The sequence below is a fragment of the Tiliqua scincoides genome, chromosome 2 (genome assembly GCF_035046505.1).
Source record: "Tiliqua scincoides isolate rTilSci1 chromosome 2, rTilSci1.hap2, whole genome shotgun sequence".
Taxonomy (NCBI): domain Eukaryota; kingdom Metazoa; phylum Chordata; class Lepidosauria; order Squamata; family Scincidae; genus Tiliqua; species Tiliqua scincoides.
In genome coordinates, this window is record NC_089822.1 from 194,635,768 (window position 1) to 194,653,595 (window position 17,828).

Genomic DNA, 17,828 nt, shown 5'->3' on the forward strand with positions numbered 1-17,828 from the left:
ATTATTTGAGATTTAATGAAGAAATAAAAAGAGATTTAACACAATGGAAAGAATTACAACTTTCATTGATGGGAAGAGTTGCTGCAGTGAAAATGAATGTTTTGCCTAAAATAAACTTTCTTTTCCAAACAATCCCTGTAATTTTGAAGCAAGATATATTTAAAGAAACTAATCAAATTATCTCGAAATTCATCTGGCAGGGAAAGAAACCAAGAATTAAAATGAAGGCCTTGCAAGATGTGAAACTAAGAGGAGGCATGGGGCTTCCTGATTGGTTTTTATATTATAAGGCCGCAGCGCTACTATGGATTAAAGAGTGGATTATATTAGAAGATCAAAGAATACTTAAACTGGAGGGACATGATCTTGAATGGGGATGGCATGCATTTGTTTGGTATGGAAAAGCAAACGAATATAAGCGATTCAATAATCATATATTAAGGAAATCTTTATTATGGATCTGGGCTAAAATACAAAGACAGATGTATACCAAAATCCCCGGATGGGTGGCACCACTAGGGGCATGTACCTGGCCGAATTTACTAGAGACAACAAAAATGCTTAGATATGAAAGTTTATTGAGGAAAGATGGCCAATTAAAGACAAAAGAACTGTTAAGACAGGGTATGGAGATGGACTGGTGAACTCGCTTGCAACTTGATTCAAAATTTGGGAAAGATAAACAGGAAAGATTCTATTCAGAACAGACACCATTTGATAGAATACTCTTAGAAACAAAAGAAAACTATATCAAAAGAATGTATATGTTCCTATTGGATTTTGAGATACATGAAGAAACAATAAAAGAATGTATGATAAAATGGGCGCAAAATATAGGCCATAACATTACATTAGAACAATGGGAACAGACTTGGAAATATAATATAAAATTTACTAGAGCAACAAATTTTAAAGAAAATGTATATAAAATGTTTTATAGATGGTACATGACACCAGTAAAACTGGTAAAAATGAATCAGAACATATCAAAAAATTATTGGAAGTGTAAATGTGAAGAAGGGACGTTTTATCATATGTGGTGGACATGTAAAAAATTCAAGCATTTTGGAAAATGGTAAGGAATCTAATACAAGAGATTGTTGGATTTACGATACTGCTGAAACCTGAGTTATTTTTGCTTAATATCACCTTAGATATTTTAGATAAAGAAAATGATGTGTATTTAGTTATGATATTAACTGCTGCAAGGATTTTATATGCTAGATACTGGAAAGATATTAAAATTCCAACGAAGGATGAGTTAATAGAGAAAATAATGAATGTGGCGGAAATGGATAGGCTTACAGAGATTTTGGATCAACAGCATAAACCGACAGAGACAGAGCAACGGAGACCATTTTATGCTTGGTTGAAAATGAAGTTGTAGAAGTATAAGATAGGGCATTTAGATGAATATATTGCATACATGATATATTATACAGGATATGATATGATAGATAAATGATATTAAGAGGTTAAACTAGAAGAGGAACAAGATTAGAAGATATGTATTGATTGATTAGATATATTGATATATGATTGCCTGCACCCTTCAACGGTATGTTTTTGTGTTTTTGTGTGTGTGTGTGTTGTGTATTGAGTTTGGGTTTGTTATGTGTTTGTTTATATTTGTTGTTTGTTTTTATTTTGGAAAATAATTAAAAAATTAATTAATAAAAAAGGAGAGAGGCAGGAGCAGGTAAGCAGGTCTGAAGTGATCAAGTCTTCTGAGGCCACCAGCCCTAGAACTGGCTGGCCTGGCGAAGGGTCCTCTAAAGTCCCTTTTCCTGCCACAGTTGCCTGCAACTGCCCAAAGCGACCCTCCCTGCCTTGCCTTTTGCCTTTCAGAGGAAGGGCTTTGGGCCACAATCCTATCCACACTTACCTGGGAGTAAGTCCCATGGACTATAGTGGGGCTTACTTCTGAGTACATGCCTAGGATTGGGCTTTTGGTTGCACTCTTTTTTCTTAAATACAGGAGCAGTCAATTGGCACTTCTCCCCACCCCACTCCCTCCCACAGGCTCATCCCCCCCAAATCTCATAATTGAAGTTAGCACCTCTCTTACTGCCCCTCTCTTCACTCCTCCCTATCTTTCAAAGGTCCAGAATCACTTTCCTCACATTCTCCCCCCCCCACTCCAGCTGAATCCTGCACTTCTTTCAATCATGTCATGGGCAGGAGGTCTGGTCTAGAGGGCAGAGCCTCCATTTGCTTGAAGATAACATCCACAAGGTCGCCAGTTCGAGGCCACTGGCACCGTGCGACCTTGAAGCAGCTGACAAGCTGAAGCCGAGCTATTCCATCTGCTCTGAGCGTGGGAGGATGGAGGCCAGAATATGAAACCAGATCAGAGAAAAACACCTGAATGTTGTGGTTCTTGAAAGAAAGAACCTTCTTTCATTTGTAAAAATACCTGCAGGGATTTAAATAAGCCTGCCTATGTAAACCGCCTTGAATAAAGTCTTGAATAAAGACCAAGAAAGGCGGTATATAAATACCTGTATTATTATTATTATTATTTATGTGTCTTCATTGCCCCTCACCCCACTGTGTGCTCAGTATGACCTCTCTTTGTCAGCACTTTCTGGCTTTACACTTTAATAACAACATTTTTCCTCCTTTCCAGAATCACATAAACTCCAAACTTCATACTCTCCAAACTTCTTGTGAGTCTTTGGCTGCAATCTTAACCACACTTTCCTGAGAGTAAGCCCCATTGAACAAAATAGGACTTACTTCTGAGTAGACCTGGTTAGGATTGTGCCCTTTGTCATGGAATGATTTAATTGTATTAATTATATTAATTAAAAATTAATTGTAATGTAGTAATTTAATGTAAGTAAAAAACTGGTAGTGTGCCTTGACAATTTTAGTGCCTTGTCAGTGTGCTGTGAGCTGAAAAAGGTTGAAAATGGCTGCATTAATTAATAGTCCCTCCAAATGATGCATTTAGCAAAGGCTACTTACTTGTTCCGCGCAGCACCAAGACTACACATTACAGAAATAATCAACAAGTGCAAGTGCTCAGCTTGTTGATACATAACATCCTTAATTCCATGAGAACCATTAAGGATTTTGGAAAGTAATGTTCAGAAATTGAAGAATGCACCCAGGTTACAGAGGAGTCCAACAAAGGAAAGAGTGTCTCATTGGTCCCCAGCCTGTATAGGGAAAGCCTAGGAAAGGGGTGTCTAACTCATTTCAAACCAAAGGCCGAACAGCATTCATGGTGCTTGCTGAGGGCCAGAAGTGATGTCATTAGGCAGGAAATGATGTCATTAAACAGGTCATAACCAAAAATAAGCACTTTTCACAGGAACTCATTAGCTGCAAAAGAGAAAATACACAAATCTTGATCAAATTTCAAGATATGGGAGAGTCCAATTTTCATGTGGACTGTCCTTACAGCAGTAACACCTCAGCACTACTCAGCAGCTGAGAGCCTGAGGGCCGGGTAAAAAGCTTTCACGGGCCGCATCCGGCCCCCGGGCCTTATGTTTGACATTCCTGGCCTAGGAGGTCAGTCTATGCTGAGACGGTGGTGTCCATATACACTTCTACAGTCTGTGGGTATGTCATGCAAATTTGTGGTGCAAACCTGGTCTGAATTCAGCCTGTGGCAGTGCAGGATAGGTTTGATAGTTGCAGAATTAGCCACGACAGCATGAATTGCTTTCCTACAGGCTGCCAAATATGGCATTGATTGTATGAATCAGCCTTAATATATGAAGCTGCTTTTAATGAAACCCTTGATCCATCTAGCTCAGAATCTTTGACATCAACTGGCAGTGGCTCTCCAGGGTCTCAGCAAGGGAAACTGAGCTGCACAAGCTGGTGACATCAGGGATTGCCTCTGGGCTATTCAGCACACAAATGCATGCTAAGACCAAAAATTATCTGTATCTTTTTATTTTATAATGGGCATGTGGAAATGCTCATGATTGTCATTTGCTGATCATTAGAAGGATACAGGGGGTTGTGAACACTAAAGAGAAGACACACTTTTTGCTCTGAAGGAGCTGGGTACAGCTGGAAGCAAACATTCCACCATACATAATAAGATCAGGCTGTCGCTATAGAAAGTTCTTTGCAAAGGAAGCTAGAACAAATGAGCAAATGAGCAGCAGGTCAGTGAGTCGATGTGGCCATGCCACTTGCCTAACCACATGTAGTTTCTATGACATCAAGCAGGGAAGGACTCATTCTCAGTCACAGCGATGTCTGCTCTGCTCATAAGCTGCCTGGTGGCTTCAGGGAAGTGGCAGCTGTGAGAGTCCAACTCTACTTTTATCTGGGGCACCCAAGTTTGTGTGTCTTTATGGGTAACTGGATGTTCAAAAGCCTGATGGCTCAAGGCTCATTACTGCTGATCTGCTAAATTTGGAAGTGAGGAGCAGTTGTGGAAAAAATAGAAATTTTTCCTTCTGCTCAGACTTCTGGAGCAGCTAAAAAAAATCAAGTCCTCAGTCTGTTTCTGCTAATTATTTTCGACCGGATTGCGCTGTGGTACTTCCATGTGGCATGATTGATCTCCACAACTAAGAGTGTACTGTACATTCAGATGGCATAAAACCCACCCACGTCCACTTCCCCTATCAAGTACATTGCTTAATTTGAATGGATCTCATGCAGTGTTGCAACAGATCACACAAAAAGCACCCTGCTCAGGTTATTGCTCTGGCAAGATGTAGAGAGTGCTCAGGGATGATGGAGCAGCTGCTGCATGGCTATGAAAGGCAATTATTTTCATGGCATATGAAGCTCTAGATAAGCTGTGGGTTTGTTGCATGGATACCTGACATGGATCAAATTTATGCCATGCAACATTTGCATGTTTATCCAAAAGCATTTTAACTGACTCTTTAGCCTGTATGCCTCACTGAAATAAAGGGCAATGCTGTGCAGTTATTACTGCTGAAAGAAACACTGGAGTTACACTGGTATTTTTCACTGGAAATGCATAAAGCATGGAAGTAATACATGTAAATAAGTACACATCAAGTTTCCCTTATGCATGTGTACAAAGGTTTTTAAAAATGCCTGTACCTGCATGTATGGCTTTCACTGTTGATGTATGTACTGCAGAAAACACTGGTGTAACATGAACGTGTCATGCAGTAATTGTAACATGTGCTGCCACCCTTATGAATGTCAGTAGCCCTAAACACTTTTAAAAGAGAATAAGGCTGCAATCCTAACCACACTTTCCTGAGAGTAGGCCCCATTGAACAAAATAGGACTTACTTCTGAGTAGACCTGGTTAGGCTTGTGCTGTAAGTTACATTGAACTTAATGAGACTTGTCCTAAGTAAAGATACTTAGGTTTGAATTGCACATATATATCAATTCCATGTTACTTTGCCTCTTCTTTTCTCTCTTGGTCAAAAATCATACTCACTATACTCTTAATAATCTTTGTAAGCTCCAAATGATGGGCCTTAGGCAACCTGATTTTCCAAGTTTGTGTCTATGTGACATGGGGCAGGAAAGATAAAGCACTGGAGTTTAAATGCATGTTTGTGGCTTTTGAACTTTTTTTGTGACTTTTGAGCAGCGCAAACAATTCCACTGAAAAATGTGTCAAGGTTCCCCTCCTCCCCAGAGTCCCCAGCTTACCCAGGGAGGAGGCTTCTGGACCGGACCGGACCAGACCGGACCGGACCAGACCAGAGGCAGCAGCCTTCCCAGCCCTCTCAGGAACAACCCTGGCAACTCCAGGTGGGAGGGAAACAGAGAGAGGAAGGGAAGGAGTTGTGGTAAGCCCAGGGAAGGGCCCTTTTTGTACCATCCCTGTGAGGGAAGGGGAGGGTCTGCCCTACATAAACCTGGAGGCCAGGGATAACAAGGTAGTTGGGAGTTAGAAGAGCAGGTAGGAGGATCTGCTGGTAGCAGCCCCTGCTCCTGACTAACTAATGCTGCTAACCCAAAGAAGGGGAACCAGGTGATGCAACCCCTCCTTCTTGTGGGGAACGAGTCTGAGGCCTCCACAAAGGGGTCCCCCTTGGAAAGGCCGGGCAGGCCCTCCCCTCCCCCACAGGGAGGCCTCACAAAATGTATACATTTTCAGTTACCTGATTGCTAGTGAGCTACTACTAAAGAAGTATATATAGAGAGAGATACAATGTTAAATCAAATGCAGAAGTTCTAAGGAAAATGATTGAAATGTATAGCATTTTGCACAGATTGGAAACCAAGCTTTGTAAATAATTGATTCTTTGACACATTGCTGGAGCTAAACAGCATCCAGAAAAAGAAATCAACATGGGGTAAATTTGTTAATAAAGCAGCAATCCTATAATATTTTACCTGGGAGTAAGCCCCATTGAAATCAACAGGGGTTACTTCTGAGTAGTCACGCATAGGCTTGCGCTGTAAGTCATTGATATATGTTTTAAATATAATTATTTGATCTGTGGTACCTTTTCCAATTAGAAGCTTTGTAACTAATTTTTGAATAAAGGATAAGATCAATTCAAGGGCAATAGTTAATACCAACAGCTGCAGTTAGTAGAATACTTGTTGCACTCATCTGTATGCTCAGTGAATTCTTAATCCGTTAAACTGCTGGAAAATGACATGGAACAGAATACTAAGAGCTCTGAGTTATTAAGACTTTGTGAAGCATCTGCTCTGCAGCTTCTGCTGGAGACAGAACACTGTGCTGGATAGATTTTTAAGTGGCTTTCAGTGCTCTTTTACAAAGCAAAACAATTATGTATAGGCCGTCATTAAATCCAAGGTATCATGGCAATTTGTTAGAACTAAGGGTATATCCTTTCTTGGAAGGAAAGCTCACTTTCGTTTTGCTACAGTACCTGTTAGTGCTTAGACTGGATCTGCACATATATCAGAAGGGGGTGATAAAATTCCGGAGGTAGATTGGACTGTAGCAATGGATACTTTATTTTTCAATGCTCCCCCAAGTTTAAAAAAGCAATAAAACATTTTCCTGCAGGTGGAAAACTAGCATGATTGGTAGAAGGATGACATCGGGTCAATGGTGTCACTAGGGTTTGTATCACCTGGTGCGAGATGCCAGCGCGTCACCCCCCCCGTGCAGTGGGGGGGGCAACACCCCAGGTGGTGGGCATGGTGATGTACCATCACTCCACCCACACTGGTTTTTTGGCTGTACCTTTTGATAGAACACATTTCTGCATGAAATTGCGCATTGATTGATATATAACATGCTGGTATTATTCCTCCAAACTGTGATTTTAGTGATTTTGGTCACTAGTGGTGTCACACACATCCCAGGGTGTCAATTTACTAACACCTTATTGCAGCAGTTCTGAAACTTGTAGCACTGGGATCCACTTTTTAGAATGACAATCTGTCCAAGACCCACCAGAAGTGATGTCATGGTGGAAGTGAAATCATCAGGCAAATTAAAATAAATAAGTATAAATAATTAAAGTAAAACAAATAATTAAATAAGCAGAAGCCAGCCCTGGTCCACCAAGTGAATTTCCTCTGTAGCCTGCCTGCAATAATACCCTCCCTCCAAAATCAGTAAGGTTTTCAGCCCTACCCAGTGCTCAGTTCAATTTAAGAACTTCTGTTTAAACCAGATCACTGTCAGGATTCACCTGGCTTTGCAAGTCTCAAAAAGGTTCATCTTATCAGCTGAAGCCTCTGTTTTGATCCTTTTTAGTGGGGGGGGGGGAGGCTGCCTTCTGGAGCACTTGTTTAGCTCCAGGTGCATAGGATCAGGACCATTCTGGTGTCCTCACACTCTCCTTCACCTGATCGTTCACACCAGCCAAGGCACGTTTGCTTTCTTGCAAGTAAATGTGACCGTGAGGCTTAGTTTTGCTTTCCATAGGGCTCAATACATTCGTCTGCATGGAGGTAGGAACTTCCTTCACAGGTGTTTTTTGGGGCTGCATTCATTGGATCAGGACCATTCTGGTATCTTTGGATTCCTCTCAGCCTGCCCTTTCCGAAGGACTAAGGCAGGTTTGCCTACTCATGAGTAAACGTGCAATATGGCTCACTTTCACGTTCCATAGCGATCCATGCATTTTTTGTTCTCCAGTCTTTTGGCCATAACATTTGATAGAGAGGAGATATTTCATTCTGGTGTTCTGCATTGCCTTCTGCTCAAAATTCCGCATCCAACGGTATATAATATGATGGGGTTACTCCTAACCACCGCGATTTTAGCGTGTCACCCCCAGTGCGCATCACCCCCCCGTGCATGTCACCCGGTGCGAACCACACCCCCTGCATCTCCTAGCGACGCCACTGCATAGGGTTACTCTCTTCCATATGCTAATTTTCTACTTTCTCCAATGTGAAGGAATAGAAAAAAATGCTACTCCTCCTCTGCAGACTGAACTGCTACAGTCTCTTCACTGCCTCAGGACTACCACTTCATTCTACTGCATGAGTAGGTTTGGCCTGCAGTGTGAGATTATTCTTTTGTACATTTATTCACCATCGTTCCCTACAAGGAGCTCAGGGAAACATACATCACTCTTCCCTTCCACACAAGAATTCTATGTGGTAGCCTGAAATAGCCCTAAGGTCACCCAGTGACCTTCATGGCTGATTAAGGTTGTGAACCCAGAGCTTTTTGGGCCAAGCCCAACAACTACATTACACTGAAGAAGTGTCCATTGGAAACAATTACAGGAGAAACTGGACCAAAAAATAAGGCAGCTATTAATTCTCATGGGACAGTAGTCTAATTTTGTAGCCCTGCAAGCAGAAAAGTGATGGATATGAAGTCCAGAGATCACATTCTGGTCTAAAACAGAATTGCAAGAGATGGTTGCATACCTTTGAAATTGGGCCTGATCCTGGCATCATATCCTGACGTCCTTCCCATCAGTTTATCCAGGAAATCTGAAGGAGACATAAGTTTAGGAGCGGAGCGGGCTGCTGCACTAGTTTCTTTGGAAGCGGCGATGCTGAGGCAAAAAGAAGAGAGCAAGCAGAGATTTAATTAGTAGCCTTTCTTCTCTTGTTGAAATTGTATCTTTTGCCCCATGTTGTGAAGGGTCTGGGATCAGAATTCATTGCAGCTAGCACACTGTTCCCATTATTAGCCATGACAAATATCTCTGTGGATTCTTAATGAAGCTGGTCGCTGTTAATTTGTTTGCTCAGCCCAAACATTCCTGAACACAGAATCCCAACCACTATCCAAGATCAAGCAAGATGACAGATGAAGAAAATCCCTGTGCTAATTTCGGTGCCGATCGGAAGGCTGACTTAAATCAAAAATGTGAACTTTAGCATTGTACCCTAGTGGGAAAACACATCTTGGGATTAGCCTTGTTTTATTACGGACCATCAATTACCATGTAATTACATGGCAAATAATCGAGGAGAGTGTGCAGTATATTGACATTTTCATTTACAAAAAGTGGGAAGAGTATGCAAGCACCATCAGCTTACATTTGCTTCAGTAGGTAGCATAAACCTAGTTTCCTGCCCAGCACAGTGAGGCTTCAGAGGGGTACGAGTCTTTCCACATTTTGGGCATTAATGATTACAGAAATTTGGTTTCTGCAGCAACTGTTACCCTGCACATGCCCAATCTTGTCTGATCTTGGAAGCTAAGCAAGGTCAGGCCTGGTTAGTACTTGGATGGGAGACCGTCTGGGAATACCGGGTGCTGTAGGTTTATACCATAGTCTTTCGAGACTGAAGGTTGCCAACCATTTTTTTTGTTTCCATGCTGGACTCTCAACTCAAAACAGCAAGAGGGTCCAAGTTGTCCGTTTCGATACGTTCTAAAAACAACATCAACCCTATTTAATTTTGGCTTTCATCCTTTTAATTTCTAGGGCAGCATTTCTCAACGTTTGTCCCCTGCCTTACCACTTTGCAGGGTCCACCTAATGGAAGTACCACCGGAAGTAACTAATGATGATGACACTGCTGGTTATTTCCAGATTGGAGGCCACGTACAATGCGACAAACGCTGGTAGGAAGCTCAGGATGAATGGAAGGGCTTTTCTGAACACACGAAAAGTGCACACTGGATCTGTGCCTGTCGAGCCAAGCCTCCTACTGCTGCTTGTATTGCATTGCTGGTCTCATGTCCAAGGGACAGTGGGGGCTTGGGGGTTCCTCATGTACCACCAGACACCAACTCAAGTACCACTGGTTGAGAAACACTATTATAGGGTAATGAGGAATTAACTGGAGAGTTAAAGATAGGCATACCGAAGTCCTGTTGAAATCAGTAGACTTGTTATTTGTGATTAAAACTCATTTCTGCCCAACCCACAGGTGTACACATTGATCCCTGTTGCGTATATGCAACGTTGGGCAGAATGGCTTAATTTCTACATGATGGAGATGAGACTTGCTTTCTCTGAATCAGAGCCATGTTGGTCTAGTCCAGGAGCATTTGAATCATATGAATATGAATTATAGCTTCCTAAAAGATACAGTAGTCTAACCAACGAAACATGTCAGTGATCATAGGACACATGACTCTTGGGGATATTTTGAAATCAACAGCTAACTCTAATGGCTAAGGATCTCAGCTAGCATTCGGACTTCATACTCTCATCAACTTTGCTGAAACTTGCTACTTAGATAACGAGGACTGCTTTCTTTTCTTACCAGGAGAGAATAAGGGTGTGCATTCAATTTTGCTAGACATGAATACAGGGTCCATGAATACAGGATCCGTGGTATACAGAATACATGGTTCAGGTACAATTTGTTCTGAACCGAACCGGTCAGGAAATGAATGGGAACAAAATGGGGGTGGGTGGGGGTGTTTTCCCCCATTTCCCCCATCTCATTCACTGTCAACTTTAGAAAAATAAATTGTAATTAGTTTTTGCTGCTGCCTGTGTCATTGTCAAGAGCTCCAGTGGCCATTTTTCTTTCTTTTTTTAACCAATACTGCCCTGGGACAGTGCTGTATCCAGAGTAAGAAAGGGCACTCCAGGTGGTGCCTGCGAGGAGATGGCCCCTGCATTGGAGTTCCTGTTGCTGCCGACAAACAGCAGCAAAACTTCGGTTAAATGTTTTGACATTTCAAAATAAAAGAAAAACAAAAGCAACCTAGAAAATGAATAGGATTATGAAAATGAATTGACACCCTGAAAATGAGTCCTGAAATGACCAAGATATGTCCCAAATGAAAAACAATACAGCCATGAAAAGGAACGTGGCTCCAAGACCCAAACCAAAATTTCTTGCCTGGGTTCTCCTATTAAAGAACACCTTTGAGATGAGTCTTGTCATCCTGACTCAGAATTGAAGAGGGCATGCTCACTCAATATACAACCGTATATCTCCTCTGTGTTTTGAAGGCTGCAATCCTAAGCACATTTTCTTGGAAGTGAGCCCCACTGAATTCAATGGAACTTACTTCTGAGTAGACAGGCCTAGGATTGTGCTGCAAGTCCTAGTCAGGGAGAGCCGATTCAGGTGTCAGTGCCGGATCCAGCCCCCCCCTCGAGACATGATGCCTTTAGCCTCCTCAGTATTGTCATCCTTTACTTCTAAGCCTAGTCCCCACCATAACCTTGAGGAAGAGGCAGGATGAGTGGCAGCTGCTCTTCTTCCTCACCACCATCACTGCTCACAGGTGAGTGAGCGGCAATAGTATTGAGGAGGAATAAGAGGAGCAGCTGCCATTGCTTGTTGAGTTCCTCACCCATTAACTGGCAACCGAAAGTGGCAGGGCCAGGGGGCTCCAGCTTTCAGTAAGTGCAGGATCAGCAGATACAAGAAGGCCCCTTATCCGCAGATCCCGTATCTGCAGTATCCACAATTGGGCCCATGAGCCCCCCCCATGCATGCCCCCTTTGGAGACGAAGGGAGCTGTGCTCCCCTTGCCTCCAGAGAGTCTTCTGCGCCCAGCAGAGGCCGCATGTGTCTGCCTGTGATCTCTGCCGGACTCAGAATGCCTCCTAGAGGCTGAAAAATTCAACTTCCAGTTTATTATTTATTATAGTATACGGTCTCTAACTATACAGGGAGCCCGGTATATTCTTTATTAATATAATATTAATAAACTGTTATGTTTATTAATATTATTACAGCACTTGCAAGTGCTCTCTGGCAGAGCTGGGGGTGAGGGAGGCCAGAGCCTTCCTCTGCACCAGTGGATTCATGAGGATCTGCTGGCATAGGTAGAATTGTGGGGGAGGTGAGATGAGGCAGGGGAAAGGCTGAAAGGAGTGGCGGGGGGGGGAGGATGGAATCAAATGAAATGGTTGATTGGGTCTGGCGAGGGGGTAAGTTTGGAGCCAACCACTGCTGCCAAATCCAAACTTCCTTTCCTCACCCAATCCTGTGGCATGAGTCCACGTGGACCTGCAATTTCACTGGCACAGATTCAAATAGAAACATCTGCATTGTGGAGACTTACCCGGGGAGACCTCCATGACTGCCTTTCTGAATGATGCAGCAGAAGCCATTTTGGCATTGCTGCATCAGCTGGGTGGGAGTGGATAGGATTGGGTTGTCTATCCCTTAAAATATAAATATATTCCTCTTCTTGTTCAGGTACTCAGTGAGGGCCCAATCCTATCCAACGTTCCAGCACCAATGCAACCACAATGCAGTCCCAAGGTAAGGGAACAAGTGTTTCCTTGCCTTGAGGGGGCCTCCGTGACTGCCCTCTCACTGCAGAATCCTGTGAGTAACCCATTGGCTCAGCTGCACCAGAGCTGAAAAGTTGGATAGAATTGGGTCCTGAATCCACTACTTAACGAATCCTGTGTTTCCTGGTTGTGCTTGTTAAAAAGTACTAAATCTATCAATAATAGGCACAGGGCGCAATCCTAACCCCTCCTATCAGTGGTTTCCAGCACTGACATAAGGGCAATGCAGCTCTGAGGTAAGGGAACAAACATTCCCTTACTTTGAGGAGGCCTCCGTGAGTGACACCATGAGTGACAACTGCAGGATGCAGCAGCACATGTTGCATTGGCACCACTATACCAGTGCTGGGAAGCACTGACATAAGGGGTTAGGATTGTGCCTACAGTATTGCTTTTTAAATACAGTACAACTTTCAAAGGTTCACTGCTGGTGCTGTGTTGTTGTCGGAGATCCTGGGGCAAACCCTTGCACTGGGCTGCCTGTGGTGCCCCCTGACAGTATTTATTTATTTATTTTATTAATTTATACCCTGCCTTTTTGCCCAACGGGCACACAAGGAGGCTTACAACACTTTAAAAATACAACATTAAAAACAATCATTAAAAACAATTTACAATAATTAAAAATCTAAAAACAAACAAACCCCGTGGATTCTCATATAAAAAGCAAGAACGCCAGCCAGCCTGTCAGCAATTAAAAACTTTTTGAAATAAAAAGGTCTTCAGTCCACGCTGAAATGTTAGCAACGAGGGAGCAGTTCTCAGTTCTAAGGGGAGGGTATTCCACAGTTCGGGAGCCACCACCAAGAAGGCCCTCTTCCTGGCCGCCGCCCCTCTCACATCTCTTAGTGGCGGCACAGTCAAAAGGGCCCCCCCAGATGATCTAAGAGCACGGGCAGGATTGTAGGGAAGGAGGCAGTCCCTCAAATACCCCGGACCCGAGCCATAAAGGGCTTTAAAAGTCAAAACTAGCACCTTGAATTGGGCCCGGAACAGAACCGGCAGCCAGTGTAGCCGCCGGAGCAACAGCTCGACACAGTCAAACCGACGTGCCCCAGCAACCACACGAGCAGCTGCGTTCTGTACTAGTTGTAATTTCTGGACTGTCTTCAAAGGCAGCCCCATGTAGAGCGCATTGCAATAATCTAATCTAGATGTCACTAGGGCATGGGTTACTGTGGCCAGGTCTGCACAGCTTAGGTATGTTACTTTGGTACTTTGGGTACTACCTGTTTTAGCAGTACAGGGAGTTCAGGGCTGGCCTGAACAGGTGATGAACATGGGCAATTGGCAGTGCCCAGTGTGGTCCACCTCTGCTGCTATCTCTGGTAACTGACTGTATATACCTCTTCCATCTCATTGCCTCTGATGCTGCCTTTAATAAGTGTTTTCTGATTCTTATCCATGTGTGCAAACACCCCCAGCAGCTGAGAATGACACTTCATTATGCTGAAAAAAATGGCTAAGGTACCACAAGACTCTTTGTGGGTTTTACGAACAGAATTTGTTTCTTTGTGCCAAGGAATAATGCAATCTATTTTAATTCCTTTGTCATGTACTTGCTGATTCCCATCTAATCAAATGTTTGTGCATCAAAGACGTGTATGAAAACTTTTTTCCACTGTCATAAAGCTAACAATTTACCAGTAGGTTTTTACAATAAGAACAGAATTTAACAAACTGGTAGTTTTCTATAGCTATAAAACAACTGCCTGTATGTTCAAAGTTCACAGGATGTACATAATTGTGGATAAGCAAACACTTTACTAAACACAGTCAGCAATGGCTAGCAAATGACTTTATGTAAGACATCACATTCCAATCCTTTAACCTTCATAAGTGCTGTTTTTGACATCCAGGAAATTATTAATGGAATAATTTCCCACAAATTATGTTGACTGTACTGAGTTTATTCTCCATCTCCTTTAAATTTGTTTTTGTTTTGTTTTCAGTGGTATTCTGTCTCTGGATGACAGAATTTATGATTAAAAATGATTTGGTACATAAAATTGGGAGTATTGTTTGCTTGCATTACCCCAGCTCTGGAATGTATTGTTCATATGTTACATATGTTACAAGTGTCCGGTGATACTTATGGGTCTCCCAGACCCCTGCCACCTGGCAGCAAGACCAGCAATGCAACATGACAAGTGGCCGTAGGAGGCTCAGCTCAGCAGGTAGAGCTCCAGTGTGTACTTTTTGTGTGCTCCTAAAAGCCCTCCAGTCTCACCTGAGCCTCTTACTAGTGTTTGTCATGTTGCATCTGGCCTCTCTGTCTGGAAGTAACCGGTGATGACAACATCGCCAGTTACTTCTGGTGGTACTTCCGATAGGTGGACCATGTGAAGTGGTACAGTAGGGGAAAAACATTGAGAAATGCTGACCTAGGATGCATTCTACCCAAGGTCAGAGCTGTATGCGATACATACAAAGTATAATAGTATGCTATACAACTCCCATGGAAATAAATGCTATTCTCTCTTCTTTCCATGGGAATCACTGGCATTCTGGGGGGGGGGAGGCCAAAATGTTAAGTTTCTTCAGGCCCGGGATGCTTGTGTGAAGCAGCCCCTCATCCTTGGCTTTCAAGCCATTTGAGAAGGCAAGAGCAAAGCAAAGGAGAAGCCTTCGCTTTGCTTTCTCAGCCACGACTTGACTTGGGTGCCGACACCTAAAGAAACTTAGTGTTTTGCCCCCCCCCCTCCAGAATGACGATGATGAGAATAGTATTTGATTCATGCACACACATGCAATTCTCTTTCTGGCAATGGAAAGTTCTGTCCTCTTGCCCCATCCCTTTGCCATTAGGCACATAAAACAAAGCACATAAGACTCTGTATTTTTCCTGGATAATCTTTCATATGAAAATTCACTCAGGCGTATAGGAACTCCATGTGCACACTGCAGTAGCTCTGCACCGAGGAACTAATAATTAGAATAATATATTTATTTGAAATGTACCCTAGATACGAATGTTCATGAAAATCAGAACAACTCTGGCAGGTTTCATGATATCCAAGAAGTGCTACGAATAAAATGTAAACATATTTTAAGTGTGTGTGCTTGTGAGTACATGCAAGGGAATAAGGAAGCGCTTGTATCGGAGATGTCTCCAGGATTATGCCTTTAAAGTGGATATTTTCCCCCAAAGCAAACTGGGGGAATAGTCTATGGTTGCTTTAAAACTTGGTATCTTTGCTTTGCAAGCTCAGGAGAAAATGGGGGGAGAGGGAATCAATACTGGGTTATAAATCTGCATTCCAAAAGAGGTTTTACATGGAAATGAGCCTGGAGAAAAAAATTTCAATTAAACAGCAAATGAGTTGGTGCCCAAAGAATCCTGCCAGTTCAGCAGAGAAGTGCCAGAAAATGCAATATACTGATTTCTTCTCATTAACCACGGGCTACAGGAAGACTATGGGGATAGATGCAATAAAATATCTAAGAGGTTTTGAAGGAATGCCAGGAAGATACATACATGTATGTAAATAGATTATATTCATAAAGCCCCTACAGTTTTCTTAAAAATGAGATGAGACAAGAGGCCAGGCAAAACCAGGAGGCCTTCTTCTCATATGTATTGCATTTTATTCTGGCATGTAAGGAAAGGGAAATGACACTGACAGGCAGAATCCAACCATACTAGAGTTCGTACTGCTTCTGAGTATGCGCTGGCATCTATCCCATGCTTGTTCCTATCTGGCATCTATCCCATGCTTGTTCCTATCTAGAACAAGCAGAGAGATTTATAAAAAAGGGAGCTCAGGTAACCAAGGCAGTGTCATGCAAGGTGAACATTATTAAGCCTGAAATCCAGAACATGTTTGCTGGGCAGTAAATCATTATTTTGGAGTAGACAGGATTACACTGCATGCTATTCTTATCTTATTTAGACCACAGTCCTAACCCACTTTCCAGCACTGGCATAGTAGTGCCAGTGGGCATGTGCTGCATCCTGCAGTTAGAAAGTGCCTTGTACTGAAGCCATTGGTCTATCTAGCCACTATTGTGTCACACTGACTGGTAATAGATGTCTAAGGTGCAGCCAGGTCTTTCCTAGCCCTACTTGGAAATACTAGGGATTGAACCAGAGATCTTAAGTATGCAGCACATGTGCTCTTCTTCTTCTAAGCCAAATTAACTGTGCTATTGCATTGCATCTCCTGAGGATAGTGGACTCTTATAAATTTTAGAACCAGAAATTAGCACAGCATGCTCCGACTGCCAAGAAAAAAAAAAATCTAATCCAGCTACAAATTAAAAAATTTCCCTATAAAATAAATGATGAAGAGAAATCAGCCTGCATTCATTAATTTTGAGGCTTGAATTTCACATAACCTGAGAATATGGTTATCATAATCAACAAACTTTCTTTTCCATTGACATGTACTGCTTGTGAAGATCTATTGGCAGTGGTGGATATATAAATAGTGATTCATCCAATCAAGCATTTAAATGAGAATCTACTATGGTAATTATGTAGAAAAACCTGGGGCAAGGTTCAGCCAAATGAATCACTTTAACGTCCCACTGATTTAACTGGAAGGAATTTAAGCACATGTTTCCCTAATAACATTGACTGGATCACAACCATGATCATGTAATTTGAACCTTAAATAGTGGTATATATTTCTTGCACTGATGCAGCTGTGCCAAGTGGCATGCACTGCATCCTGCTTTGGGGAGGCAGTCATGGAGGCCTCCTCAAGGGCTGGTTGTTCACTCACCTTGAGGCTGCATTAGAGCTGGACTGATGGATAGGATGGGGCCCTTAATCTGTTTTAGAATGCTGTTCCATGTATATATATCTCATGAGCCAAGTACTTTTACAACAACCTGAAATACATCTTTATGTAGCTTTAGAAGCCTACCAGTCAATTAACTCCAGGCATGCAAATGAGTAAAGGAAAGGGTCATTGGTTCATCTGATGGTCCAGTAGGTATTGCACAATTCCTAGTATTACCAGAGAGTGTAATGGAAACAACAGAGATATCATGATAGGAGTATGATCCGCTTACCACCAATATTTTTCTATCTGTGATGCCTGGGCATTACTAATAGGTTTTAACATAATACTTGTAAGTTAGGTGTTAATTAGGTAAACCTGATGGACCTGATGCAGTGAAAAGATTAGGTCACAATATGGTACATGAGCAACCTGTTCCCTTTCACAGTTGTGTCTTGCATTTTAGTAAATGTGGATAAACTCCTCTCTCTATTGGTAGATAACTGTAGTTTCC

General features: G+C 42.4%; 1 protein-coding gene and 1 pseudogene across 1 annotated transcript in view; one reads left to right on the forward strand and one right to left on the reverse strand.

The window, feature by feature from the left end:
- Nucleotides 1–17,828, reverse strand: part of GLRA1 (glycine receptor alpha 1) — a 92,029-nt gene that overhangs the window by 51,144 nt on the left and 23,057 nt on the right. The window contains exon 2 of the mRNA XM_066615924.1: nucleotides 8,788–8,918. Coding sequence (XP_066472021.1) covers nucleotides 8,788–8,918 — 131 coding nt within the window. The remainder of the gene's footprint in view (nucleotides 1–8,787; nucleotides 8,919–17,828) is intronic.
- Nucleotides 9,518–9,637, forward strand: LOC136642390 (5S ribosomal RNA; annotated as a pseudogene).